The sequence below is a fragment of the Anas acuta genome, chromosome 10 (genome assembly GCF_963932015.1).
Source record: "Anas acuta chromosome 10, bAnaAcu1.1, whole genome shotgun sequence".
Taxonomy (NCBI): domain Eukaryota; kingdom Metazoa; phylum Chordata; class Aves; order Anseriformes; family Anatidae; genus Anas; species Anas acuta.
Genome location: NC_088988.1, coordinates 20,227,763 through 20,240,889, shown reverse-complemented (window position 1 = coordinate 20,240,889; position 13,127 = coordinate 20,227,763). Strand labels below are relative to the sequence as shown.

At 35.5% G+C, this 13,127-nt stretch overlaps 1 protein-coding gene across 21 annotated transcripts in view; it reads right to left on the bottom strand.

Annotated features, from left to right (window-relative positions):
- Window positions 1-13,127, bottom strand: part of ZNF536 (zinc finger protein 536) — a 350,225-nt gene that overhangs the window by 121,855 nt on the left and 215,243 nt on the right. For all 21 annotated transcript variants that reach the window (XM_068693342.1, XM_068693352.1, XM_068693349.1 and 18 more), the window contains one exon: window positions 1,296-2,876. In XM_068693342.1, the coding sequence (XP_068549443.1) occupies window positions 1,296-2,876 (1,581 nt within the window). The remainder of the gene's footprint in view (window positions 1-1,295; window positions 2,877-13,127) is intronic.

Below are 13,127 nucleotides of genomic sequence, written 5' to 3'. Positions count from 1 at the left end.
TTTCTCAGACCAACTAATGCACTAGAAAAAGCAGAAAGGGGCCTGAAGGAGCTGCTGTAAAAAGCTGTAAGCACATATACTTTCCTAATAAAGTTAAACAAAGCTCTGACTAACCTTAAGTTAACCAGGGTAACCACTCTTAAGTGTTTGCAGATTTAGGGTTTCATTTTAAATTGTCAGGCTTTATAACTATTGATCACATTATCTTTTATTTTCTTTTTTTTTTCTTTTCCTTTCCTTGTTTTTTTTTTTTTTTTTTTTTTCTTAAACTTGAATACATTATTCAGCTCTGACAATGAGTTTTTTGTGATTAGTTTGAAGGTTAAGTGAGATGAGCATTATTGAAGTTTTTCTGTCCTTTGCTGACTCTGCTTTTTAAAGTGATACTGTTTTTCAAAGGATTTACATTCTAAAATCTCTTTCAAGCAAAAACTTTTCTTACAAAATTGGAGATAAATTGAAAAATCCTCAATCTCACTTGTTCCAAATAGGTTTAACTTTTTTTTTTTTTTTTTTGTCAAATGTGATGTGTGATATGAGGAAGTAAATCTGCAATTTTCTAAATCAGATACTAGTAAAGGTAAAACAGGGGGTTTGTTTGGGTTGTTGTTTTAATTACATGAAGGCATACTCTTAATTAGGCAAATCATAACTTGTACAACCTCTAGTTAGGATAGTGAAAATGGTCAAAGGCAATTACTATATGTGTGCCATTGAAACAAATTAGAAAAATAAAATTAAAAAAAAGGTGTGGGGGAGGAAAAGAACACCTCTTCACTACAGGTAGATGCATTCCATCTACTTGGCCTATGATTTAATGAATATCATGGAAACGGAATGCACCTCAAATAAAAGAACAGAATGAGAGAGAGAGAGAGAGAGAGAGAGAGAGAGAGCAAAGCATCCAGTGTTTTTCTTGGGTTCTTACTAATATCAAAATACTGAAAAGTTTGCAAGTTACCATGTGAATTTTTAAAAACATTCTCCTCCTTTGAGTATGCTAAAGCAGTAAATATCCCCTTCAGATGCCACTAGCACAGATAGTCTATATTGCTGCTACACTAGATTAAAAGCAAGTTCTTTCTAAAACTCTGTATAACTCTGTATAAGTATATGCATGCAGCACTGTTGATTTCAACGGAGTAGACCACATAGAAGACTAGAATTTGGCCCACAGGGTTTAACATTTAAAAAAATGTATTACTAACAAACATGACTAAGTATATTTAAAGAGCAGCTTCATGATTCTGCACAAGTGTTTTCTGAAATGGTCTAAAAGAAGGTCTAAAACTTACCACACAAGTCAGGTCTCTTGATACATCCACTAGTTGCTGTGCTACTTGCAAGTCCATTAAAGGCTGCTAAGCCATCAGAGCTGTAAGCTCTTAGGACTGACAACATGTTCATCTGCTTCTCCAGGACCTGTGGACCCTGAACTTGTTCAGCTTTCATCACTCCTTGTGAAGTTTCATGGGAGGATAGAAGATTCTGACTGTGCCACTGCTTTTCTGGTGCTTGTGGCAGTGGTGATACGAGCCCTTGTGCTGGTTGTGAGGTGACCATACTTTGTATATTGTCGCCTCCTTCGCTGCTTTCCTTGTTTAGGGCAGACAACTGCTTATTCATAATATCTGGTTCTGTTTCAATGTCCTCATCTTCAATGTTTTCTTCCTTGGAAGACTCCATATCCTCAGATGAAGCTATGTCAGAAAGGTCATCAGTAGCACTTTTATTTACAGAGTCAGAGAGAAGAATATTTGGGTCATCTTCGGGTTGTGGTTTTATTTCAGATTCATTACTGGTGCAAGAATTTTGTGTTCCCATGCCAATAACACCAGGATAAACACCAAACTGCTTATAGAAGTCTGTTGTAAAATTACAAAAAGTGGATTCCATGTGGCTGGGCCAGGCAGTACTCTTTTGCTCTCCCAGGGTCTCTTTATTTTGTCCTTGGGTCATTTTCTCAGAAGCTGAGTCCAGCTGGCTAAGTATGTTTGAAACTACTGCCTCTTTGTTGGACTGTACAGAAGAGGGGAGCAAGCTCACTTTATTAACTGAGGCTGAAGCTTCTCTAGATTGGTCTTTGTTGTTCCCTATGATGTTGTCTTTACGTTTAGCCTTGCCCAAGTGATTGGCCTGGAGGTGCAGAGCCATTAGTTCCATAGATGAAGTTGTAAAGGAGCAAAATAAGCAGCCATGCCAAGCAATATTGTCTTGCACGGTAACAGATGAACCTGGGAGGGAGGCTGCATCTGGCCTTACGGATAAGTCAAGAGGTTCATATTGTGACTTTTCTGTCTTTCGCTGTGAGGACTTGCTACTGATCTTTTCCTCACCCCCATCTGAACCCAGAGCTTTTGCTGAAAGTGGATCTGACAGAGCTTTATCCTTCATTTCTTTTTCTTTCTTCAAAGAACTTAAGACAAAGTTGTCCATGAAAGCTTGCAAAGACCCTTGAAAGTTCACACCATTCCCAACCATGTTCTGGTAAGCACGGCCAAGTTCAGAGAAGTGTGTTCCTTTGGAAGATATGTCTGAACCCTTCATATTGTCTGAAGATACCTCAGATGACATACCAGCTGCTTGTCCTTGCTGATCTCCAGAAGACAGCATTCCTGACGTCCACTGCTGTGAGACCATGCCACTTCGGAAGTCGATACCAGGAAGCCCCTTGAAGGTTCCTCTCAGTATATCTGGTCTAATAAACATGGAACTTTTACTTGATGTCTCTTCTTTGTGTTCTTGATTTGCAGTCTGCCCAGAGAGTGGTCCTGCTCCATTCTGTCGCTCCCGATGGTGCCTTTCCAAATGGTACTTGAGGGATGCAGACTGAGTACCAGCATAATCACAATGTGGACACTTGTAAGGCTTCTCACCTATGTTTATGCATAAAAAGACAAATACAAGAGAAGAGAGTTAACTGCACTTTGGTGTATGGATGAATGAAGAAAAAAAATCAACATTAGCTGCATGAAAACAGGAAGATCTTACAGCTAATAATTCATTTTTTAAAAAGAAACGCCTTTAATTGAAGACTAATTCATAAGCTGAATATTTCTAAAATGGGTTTCCAGAATGTGGGGCTATTCAGGAATGACATGGTATCTACACACAATTAGCCATCTTTTTCTTAATCTAACATGTAGAAAACTGTAGTAGAATTAAAAGCTATGATTATGAAAATGAAGCATAACAATTTCAACCACAGTAATCATTAAAAGTACAAGTTTAAAAAAAAGAGAGACAAAGAATGTAACAAATGGATGGTTGCAATATTTTGTGTATACAATTGCTCTAAAATTTGTTTAAATTATACACATGGAAACCATTTTTAAACCTAAAAATTTTATGGCACTGTTATGCAAGACTGAAATGAATGATTTAAGTCTTGCTCTGCAGTAAATCATGGATATAATTAGCAAATGGCATACTGCACAAGTAATTTATCATTATTTGGAGGGCACCATTCCAGAAGGATTCAAAGATCTGCAGACCTACTGCATTGTTTCTAAATAAAGAACTATAAACACAGATTCTATAAAATATTAATATCATTATACTACATTATGATTGCAACATGTAAGAACATATAGTTAAAATAAAAAGTAGTCAATAAAATTAAAAATCAAGTAATAAAAAAGTACAAAATATACTTAGTTTCTTTATTTTAAATTAGCATTATCTACTGGCTTTTGCAGTCTTTTAAATTTGTGCTAATGGCAATTCTAATGCTCAAATAGTAAAATTTACCTGTCATAAGTGCTTTCCTAGGATTAGCTCGAATAGAGCTTTAAAACATATAAGTTGATGTTCATGAATTAAGTATGTATTTTAGTCCTGTACAAACTTTTATTGTTTGTCCTATACTTTAAAAGAGGCAGCAGATATTACGTGCATAATAAATATTCACACATAAATCATATATCCAAAAACAATGTATGTCTAAGCAAACATACATCTAAATTTTTGCACAGCACCTGTTAGGAATACAGAGCTCATTTTAAAGGAAGTATAGAAATACTCACAAAAAGAGACAGAAATGTGAAAAACCTGCAAACTGTCAATACTGACAATTAGTGCTATCAGGGAGCTCAACAACAAGAAGAAACTGTTTTCTCTACATAGCTTTTTCTCCTAAGTGCACAAAAGATAATGGCCAACCTCTTCCAAATGCTGTAATGGAAAAATTTGTTTCAAAAACTTCTTCCATAGGCAAACAAGAAAAACAAACAAAAACACACTGTATAATATTATGTACTTTACCAAACCATCTGGAAAGTCACCCCTTTTCAAATATCCTCAAAATCTGATTAAAACAAAATTGAAAGGCTTTCAAACTTTCTGATTTGTTTAAGCTACAGGCTCAGCTGAAAGTCGGCAAAGACTTGGGAAGCTGCTTCTCTTGCTGATCACAGAAACTTACTAATGAGATGCAACACAAGTCCACTCGAACTGACCAGGAAGGCTGACTGACTGGATATGTGGAACAGTAGGTGGATACATGCTGTAACTCAGACAGGGCTAAAGTAAATTATAAGGAGTGAAAATCCTAAATCCATGTGTAATCCTAAAGCTAAATGATGAGATGTGAGAGCTTTACATCAACCATGTTAATTGACTTTTTTCAAGAAGGAAAGCACAGCATCTCAAACAGTAGGTGTTCAGCAGTGGAAGAGGTAGGAATTAACAATGTTCATGCTTTAGGCCTGGGTCCACATAGTTTAAGGGAAGAAAGCAGGTTTAAACATTTCAGTGCAACTTCTGAGTCTTTCACAATCACCTGATTAAGTTCTGGTGCTCTACCACCAAGAAGTACATCTGCATTCAGTGGTAGTCATGCACAGGCGAACAGTTCCTATGGAATGCATCTTGTCTGCTTGGGCTTCTCTGTCCTCAGGTGGAAGTCTGCACACATGTGCGTGTGTGTACATACGCACACCCACCCCGGTCCCATCACAGGCATTTCAGGGTAGGGATAAGGGGACAGAAGACCTTGGCTGTCGATTTGTTTGCATTTCTGCAGGGTTGTTTGGGAGTGTGTAAACCCTGACAGCTGTGCTGTCAGTCAGAACGTGGACAAATATTAACGCTGTTTCTACAACATGCACATGCTGCGGTATTTTTGAGCTGTTTTCCATGATTTTTAAGTTTGTCCCCCAGTTACTGTCAATTACACAACTGTCACTAAAAGCCTCTGACACAACAGAGATACTTCAAGTATTGTCTAAGTAATCAGACTGGTGAAAAACAGCAGACTTTATAAGGTTAAATGCTCTCACTTTTGAGTTTTCACTACTCTTGAAAAGTCCTTCCACAACATCCCCTATGCCTTTACAAAAATCTTTAACACAACTGTATTGATCACTTCCTTTTATTGTAATGATAGTTCAGTGTGTGTTTGCATGGCACATTAAGTGACACCATCAATAAGTGTCCCAGTATTGCAGGCACTATGTCAACTGCAGGATAACAAACTTCGGCAGGGTGAAAGAGAATTTTGAAATATAAGCTGCTCTAATGTTGCTAAAATCATGCAGGAGGTGTTCAAAGGAATAAGTATTTAAAAACAGGTATAAGTGAGTAAAAATATGCTAACTGGTAATATTTTGCACTAGTGAAAAGTACCTTTGGTCTAAAGTACTGGGTACAGCAACATACTCTTATTTTGAATTGCAGAGCCCTGAAGTCATTGCATTTTCCTTTTGAAGGCCTCTCCTCTGAGTGAGCTTCCTTTTAGCAGAAGAGATCTGGACACAGCTTGCCACAAACACCATACGCACTGGACTGAAATAAGACACTGACTGAGATGGTATGATAAAAAGTTCAAATCTCTCCTCACCTTGGTACACTGCCTCTGTGGTGCTCCTACCTCTTGCATGGCTAGAAACGAGATCTAACATGGAAGGTCTGCAATTGGACTCGACATGTAGCAACACACTGTGCCACCTTTACACTACAGCACTGGCCAAATAACATCATTCAAAGGGAGTATTCAAACTTTTTTTTTTTCTTTTTTCTTTTTACCTCTCTCTCTTTTGGATCAAAATGTTGACAGTGATTAGTGTACTTCAAAGCAATCTTAACTGTTGCTATTTCAAGTGCAGGCACTGGGAGAAGGGAAAGGGAGTAGGACTGAGGAAATCATCTTTGAATCTTTGAAATTTACTGTTTCACTATTTCCTAAATTCAATAATTGGCAATAATACTCAGATGCTATTTCATTCATTCAGATTAACAACCAGTAAGGCCTGTGTAAGTCTGTACAAATGACAAAACAGAGCTATAAGCTTCTATGGGAAAAAAGCTCAACCTAACTTGAAGCAAACAAACCAAAACTCCAATGCAGTTTCAGTGGAAAACCCAAAGGACCCCTGATTTCCAGAACACTAGCAACAATTGCAATTGTGTATGTTCAAAGAATATTAAAGGAGTAAGAGAGCAAGGGCACACTTCCTGCCAGAAGATAACGATAACCTGTTTTTATCTCACACTTGGAAGAAAGGTTTCAGAGAATTCATCCTAGTGTAATGATTACCCAGGTTATATTGCCAAGAGCAGCATCTGGATGAGTTATTTAACACTTAATATCAGTTCACATAAATTAAGATTGCCATGTAGGAGTGAGGGAACATGATTTTTTCAAAATAATTTTCTGCATTTCATATCTTAGAGTCATTTTTCATTGTTCACAAAGACAATGACTATCCCAATCTTGCTAATTCTCCGGTCCTGTTTTCACCCCTGCAAACCCTTTCAGAGTGGAGTAGAAAGAGTGAATATCCCAATATGTACAATAAAAAAGCATCTTGTAGAGAGCAATTTATCTAGGCAACATAATCACAGTTCTGATCTATCTACCAATCTGATTTTACAAGACACAAGACATCTCACAAAAACTATTTTATATCAGGATACAATAAAATAATAAAATTCAATGTTGCTTGTAAAATCTGAACAAAAACTTGGTATGTAACTGGAAACAGACATGTTGCCCAGTAGAAACAGGTCTATTTGTATAGTAGGTTGCATAAACAGTGAGGATGTATAACCTATTCAAACTACTACTAGGTCTTCTCAAAATGCAATCTGATCATACTAGTCATAGGAATTATCTATGCTGGGGGACCACAACCAGATTACAAATAAATTTACACAGTTTAAGGCCAGAAGGGACAATTATGATTGTCTAGTCTGATCTGCTGTTCAAGACAGGCCAAAGATGCTCACATGGTAAGTCCTGTATCAAAGTCAGAACTACAATTTGACACAAAACATACTTGTCTTAGTTTAAATATATTCTGTTTCAACCACAGCAATGAAGAAGAATCCAACATGTCCTTATGTAAACTATTTGACATGTTAATTATTTTCACTATTCAAAATGTGTGCCTCATTTCTAGTTTGAATTTGTCCTAAGTCTGTTTCCTGTACTGAACCTCACTACATTTTTTCCATACTACACTAACCAGATTTTTTAATCAACAATCCATTTGCAGAGGAAGGGACTTGCACTCACCTCTCCACCTTTTCTTGCTCTGGAGTAGAACACCCTTCCCAATTTTTTCTATGTCCTTTTAAATTATGGGTTCCCGCTGAAGTCTTAATGAAATTTCAACTTGATATTATTCTCATAGAAAGACTGTTCATATCCATAGCTATAGCAATCATCTAACAGCTTCCTTTCTGTTGCTTTTCTGCCATAATACTAGGCCCAGTTCATCAACACCTCTAGTATTTGTTCCTTTAGAGTTTGCTGATTTTAAATTCATATTGTTGAAAAGAGCCCACTTGACTATGCAACTAATCAGTCCCTCCCCATGATTTTTAGCATTTTACGATTTTTGTGCCATTGGTAAATTTTATCAACAGTAATTTGATACTCTTCCAAATAACAATGAAATACCAAATACACTGAGCTGAAAGCGCTGCTGTGGGACTGCCAGGTTACGTACCACTTTTCCTGTGTATACTGTTGGTTTGGGGGCAAATGTCACATAGAACAAGTTATTTTCACAAGCCTTGAGAGAAACTTAAGAAACTTGATAAAACTTACTTTCATAAAATGAAATCGACTGGCATTAACTATGTTACCATTTCTTAATTATTTACCAAATTAATTCTGTAATTTTACCTAAAACTTACATCAATGGGTAGTCCATTTATAATTTCAAAGTCTTACTATTCTTTGGGTTTGGAAAAACTAGAATAGCTCTAGAATAGCTGAAGCTTTTTTTTTTTTTTTTCCTAAATGAATTTTAATGGTTTGGAGAGCTCTTCAGCAAGGGTTTTTAAGACTTTATCTGCAAGTTATCCAGTCTAATTCATTCTAAAAAATACTAAAATGTAGTGGGCTACAGTATAACAGCCTCACTACTTAATGGCAGAACTGCATCACTGGAAAATACTTATAAAAGCCCATCATGCTTATTTCTGAGAACAGAGCAGAAGAGTATTTAGTCTTCCCTACCACAATAATTTTTTTACACATATTGGCCATTACTAGCAAGATACCAAGTGTTAAACCTGCAAGATCTACAGACGTTACCTTGTACTCTATAACCTTAATATCCACGTACATATCTTTACTGTTTCTTTTAGTTCCCCTTACCAAAATCTCTGTACTTCTTAACTGTTGATTTATATTTACTGCTGTGAGCTTATTTGTTCATTTTTTATACTTAACATGCAGCTTTTTAAAAATCTGTAATGCACTCTGCACATCCGTTCCCCACTGAATGCCCTCCCACCTTTTTTAAAAAACAGATTTCTCATGGAGTTTGCCTGTGGACTGTCCCTCTCTCCTCCTCAGCACAGTGAGGTCCATGCATCAATTCAGGAACCCCATACCTAATGCTCCAGTAGGCAGTAACAGGGTTTTGATGGATACTCAGGGACAATGTGTGTCTCAGTTGGATCCTATACATTTCTAAACATGCTATAGTTTTCTTTCATGCAAAGCAAATGAAATCAAACATCTTTTAATTCCAGAGAATACTGCTTAATGAAAATATTGAAAACATTTTATAGCATTTTTATTTTACCATTGAAACAGTTATTTATAACCTATTTTATCCATTGTGCAGTAGATATTTTAGAAATGAATTGCTGTATGGTTTAATTAGTTCATTATTATGCCTATTCTTACATGGTAATTTCTTTTATCATTCTAATCATTCACTTCACACTTTTTAAACCAAATGGAATATCAAAAGTTCTGTAGGATTATTTTTGGATCCTGCACATGTTTCACCACACAATTAATCTGTTTGTCAGAAATACTAGTTAACTTCTTTTCTTTACTACTTTCCTTTACTAGCTATTTCTCTCTATTATATATGATTAAACTACTTCTATCCTTTAAGAGGACAGGCTTGTGATGCTTTTCACTCAGTTTATTAAAGATTTTTAAATAGTGCACTAGGTATTATGATAAAATATTTTAATTTGTATAAAGTTTTATAATTGAATATTCTCATTTATTTATATCTCATCTACAATATTTATTTAGTCTTTTTACATGTCTTTACTTAGTTAAAATGCAGAGAGATAAATACAGTTGTTCCTTTGCAGGGAAGATTCAGTACATTAATATAAACTGCACGCTAATTCCCCCAAAGCATATATATATATATATGTTGTAAACCTGAAGACTTTTTACACAGCTGCTTATTGCTAAACAGTGCCTTGTCCAGAAGGGGACAATCTGTGTCTCTAATTGCTGTCACTGAAGCTGAGATTCATTATGTGACTTTCCCATTAAAATGTGAGCATTAATTTGTATAATGAAATATCACCCACTGCAGTGTTCATTAGCCATGCCCTACTGTATACTGCACATTGTTAGCTACCTAGAAACTGTAGTTAATTTCACTAATGGATATTTCCCTACTTAGTGTTTGGTAGGAAATTTATACTGTAACATTACCTCTTAAACTTTTAAGGAAATTTAAATTCAATCAATTATTTTCAACAAAAGTTTGGGACGTCATTAAGACAGGAGAAAAAGCATTCCTGTACAATGTTAAGGATGGGAAATCTGGAGAAATCTACAGAAATGAAAAGTCCTTTTAGTTCTTCTTAGAAATGTAAGAATAAAGGATGTTCAATACCAAAATTGTCTTCTCTTGGAGCACACATACCCATTTTCCTTAATTATTCATGTTGCTCATCCCACTACAAGAGCCTTCAGAGAATGGCAACAGGCAGTCTTTTTTTAGGAAGAAAATGTGAATTGAATTCATTTAAAACTGCACCATTTTTACTGTATTTTATCAGTTAATCTCAGCAGGTTTTGAAATTGGCTAGTCATATTTCCAAGGGAAACTACAGTTAACACTGTAAATATAATACATGTAATACTTGTAAAATGTGTATCACCCATATCATAATATACCTTCAGATAACGGACACAACCTTGCTAAACTGCTTCTTTCTACCCATATCTGTCTTAAGTTTCTTCAGTTTAGCACAATCCAAACCATTTTCAGGGCTATACTTTGCTCATGCACGTTATTCTGTTTTCATCATACAAGGGATTTAACTGTGCCAGTGATACAGGAAATATAGCTGAGCACACAAACCCAAACTGGTCCACATCTGCAGCAGTTTCTGAATGCTAATGTGAAGTGCAAGAGGTGCTAGAGCCCCTATGTAGTATGTTGCTTGCCAAACATACTTTTATGCTATTGCAGAACATAGCAAATTTTAATTATTTACATTTAACTGTTTCTATGATGTCCAAAGTTCCAGGCATGTAACATAAAAATAACACATCTAATTGGTTTTCGTGGGAATTGAGAATGCTCAAGAACATACAGAAGATACTCAGCTCCTTGAATGATGGAACCCTACATTGCTGCCTGCAGAGGGGAAAAATGCAAAGTCCAGATATGCATATTATTGGTCTGAGATATTTTATATAAGAAAGTTTTCCTTCTCTCAGTCTAAGCACCTCTGAGCTGTCTGTGTTATAACCTTCACAGCTCTATTACCATTATTTTATAACCAGGAAGCTGAGTCACAAAGTGGCTAGTCCACCCATTTTACTGTGAGTTACAACCTGAATCCAGTTTTTTCTTTTCCTAGACAGATATCCTAACCACTGGACCCTCATGCCTTTTCAAACACCATCACAGACACTGTTCTGAAATTATTAAAAGAAGAATGACACTATTCTCTGGCTGGTTTGAAACAGAATACAGAAGATATTCAGTACTGGAGAATTGTATAAGTATGGGGTCATAACTAAACAACTAAAATCACCAAAGCATTCAATTGTCTTTCCTAAAATATTCTATTTCATTAATGTGATATACTTTGAATTTTTGCATTCTCTCTCTCTTTTTTGTTTTTGTTTTTGTTTTCCATAAAATATTTTTGGGATACTATTATTCTTGCTGGGTTCCGAAAAAAATAGCAGATCTATTTATGAATTTATTTTTCTTCATGCTTTGCAAAAGTCCAGATTCACTATAATTTTAGACATAAGGTCAAATTTTTACTTTGATCGGTATAGCTTCAGTGTTTTAACAAAATCTCTTCCCAATTTCACATGGGGCACATACAAACCTTCCCTGTTTCTGTCTCTTTTCACACTGAGTTTTTGTGAGTTGAAGTAGGTAGTTTTGAAGAAGCAGGACAACACAGCCCATCTCTATCCCCTAGTCAATATAAACAAGTAATTTAGGAGGGTTATGGGGTATTCTTTCTTTCCTTTCTAAGCCATGAGGCTCTAGAAGATTTTGCCCCGAGAGTTCTTCCTCTCTTCTGTCATGGATGTGCTAAGAAACTAACCCTTCAACTGTTTTGAGAGCAAGAAAGAGGATAAACTCTGATTTTACATAATTATGCCCTTTTCTTTTCGTACGGCAACAAGCAGACATCATATCTTATTCTCATCCCCTTAAAGCTGTTCAAGGGTGAATATCATTGCACTAGAAAATAAGAAGAAACCTCTACAGTGTTGGCACTCCAATGAGTTTTTGGTATTTTGTTGTTGTTACTGTTTTATTTTGAGAAGCTTCTGTGATAGCAAACTACACAGACACTGAGCCCCTGTGTTGAGAAGGTTGCAACCATAAATATCCAAAGGAAAAAAATAAGCAACCCAAGTCACTAGCTAATTCTTTTAAAACAGAGCATAGCTTCCTCCTCTTGTGAAGGATTAAACAGCTTCTCTAGCTTTTTTGGGCCAATTGCCACAGAAGCACCTCCTGGCTGGATCAGACTTTGGGTCTTGTGTTGGCATGCGTACCAAACCAACCTACTCATGTGCCTCCAAATACACAGATGTTCAAAGGAACCTGACTTCTGCTGAACTGCTTGAGCTCATCTCTAAAAAACAGGTGCTGTGAGAACAAGAACAGTAATTGAATTAATGTAGTGGAGAAACACAGTAAAGTGTTTTTTATCAGTCAGTTATATGATCCAGGCATATAATAAAGACAGAGTGTGACATAAAAAGCAGGAAACTGTCCTTGTTAAGTATGAGCTAACCAATATTTATTTAATAACTGGTATCTATTACATCATTTCCATTTACTGTAGAGCAACTTAATTTTTATTAAACAACTCTAGTAATTTGCCAATTTACATTTTTATAATATTTATTACGATTATTTCCAATATGTAAAACACTGTTCCATTTAAACATACTCTTGTCATTATTTACAAATACTTTGTTCTCAACCTAATGGAAATTGATCTTTATCTATTTTAATATTATAACGCCTTTTAAATGTATTGCAAATGTTATTTCAATAATCTATGTTTGTTTTTTTGTTTGTTTTTTTTTGTCTGTATTACTTCATACATGCTTTAGTTCTTGTTTTAATTTTGTTTAGTAACTTTTAATATACAATTTTTATGGAATATTTCCATTTCAATTAATTTACTTTCCATTAGTTCTAAGCCACAAATACCAAATGCGCAATCATTGACATCTTTATAACAACAAATAAATGACCGCTATATAATAAAGCAAAAGGAGAGATGGGTATACTCAGGTTATTTTAAAGAATTTTCCTTCACTTCTCCACTAGCAAAAATGTCAAATTGTTTAAACCTCATAGTTACAGGATTATTTCCCAATAAAATAACTACAATGGTTTGTTTTTACTACATTAGAG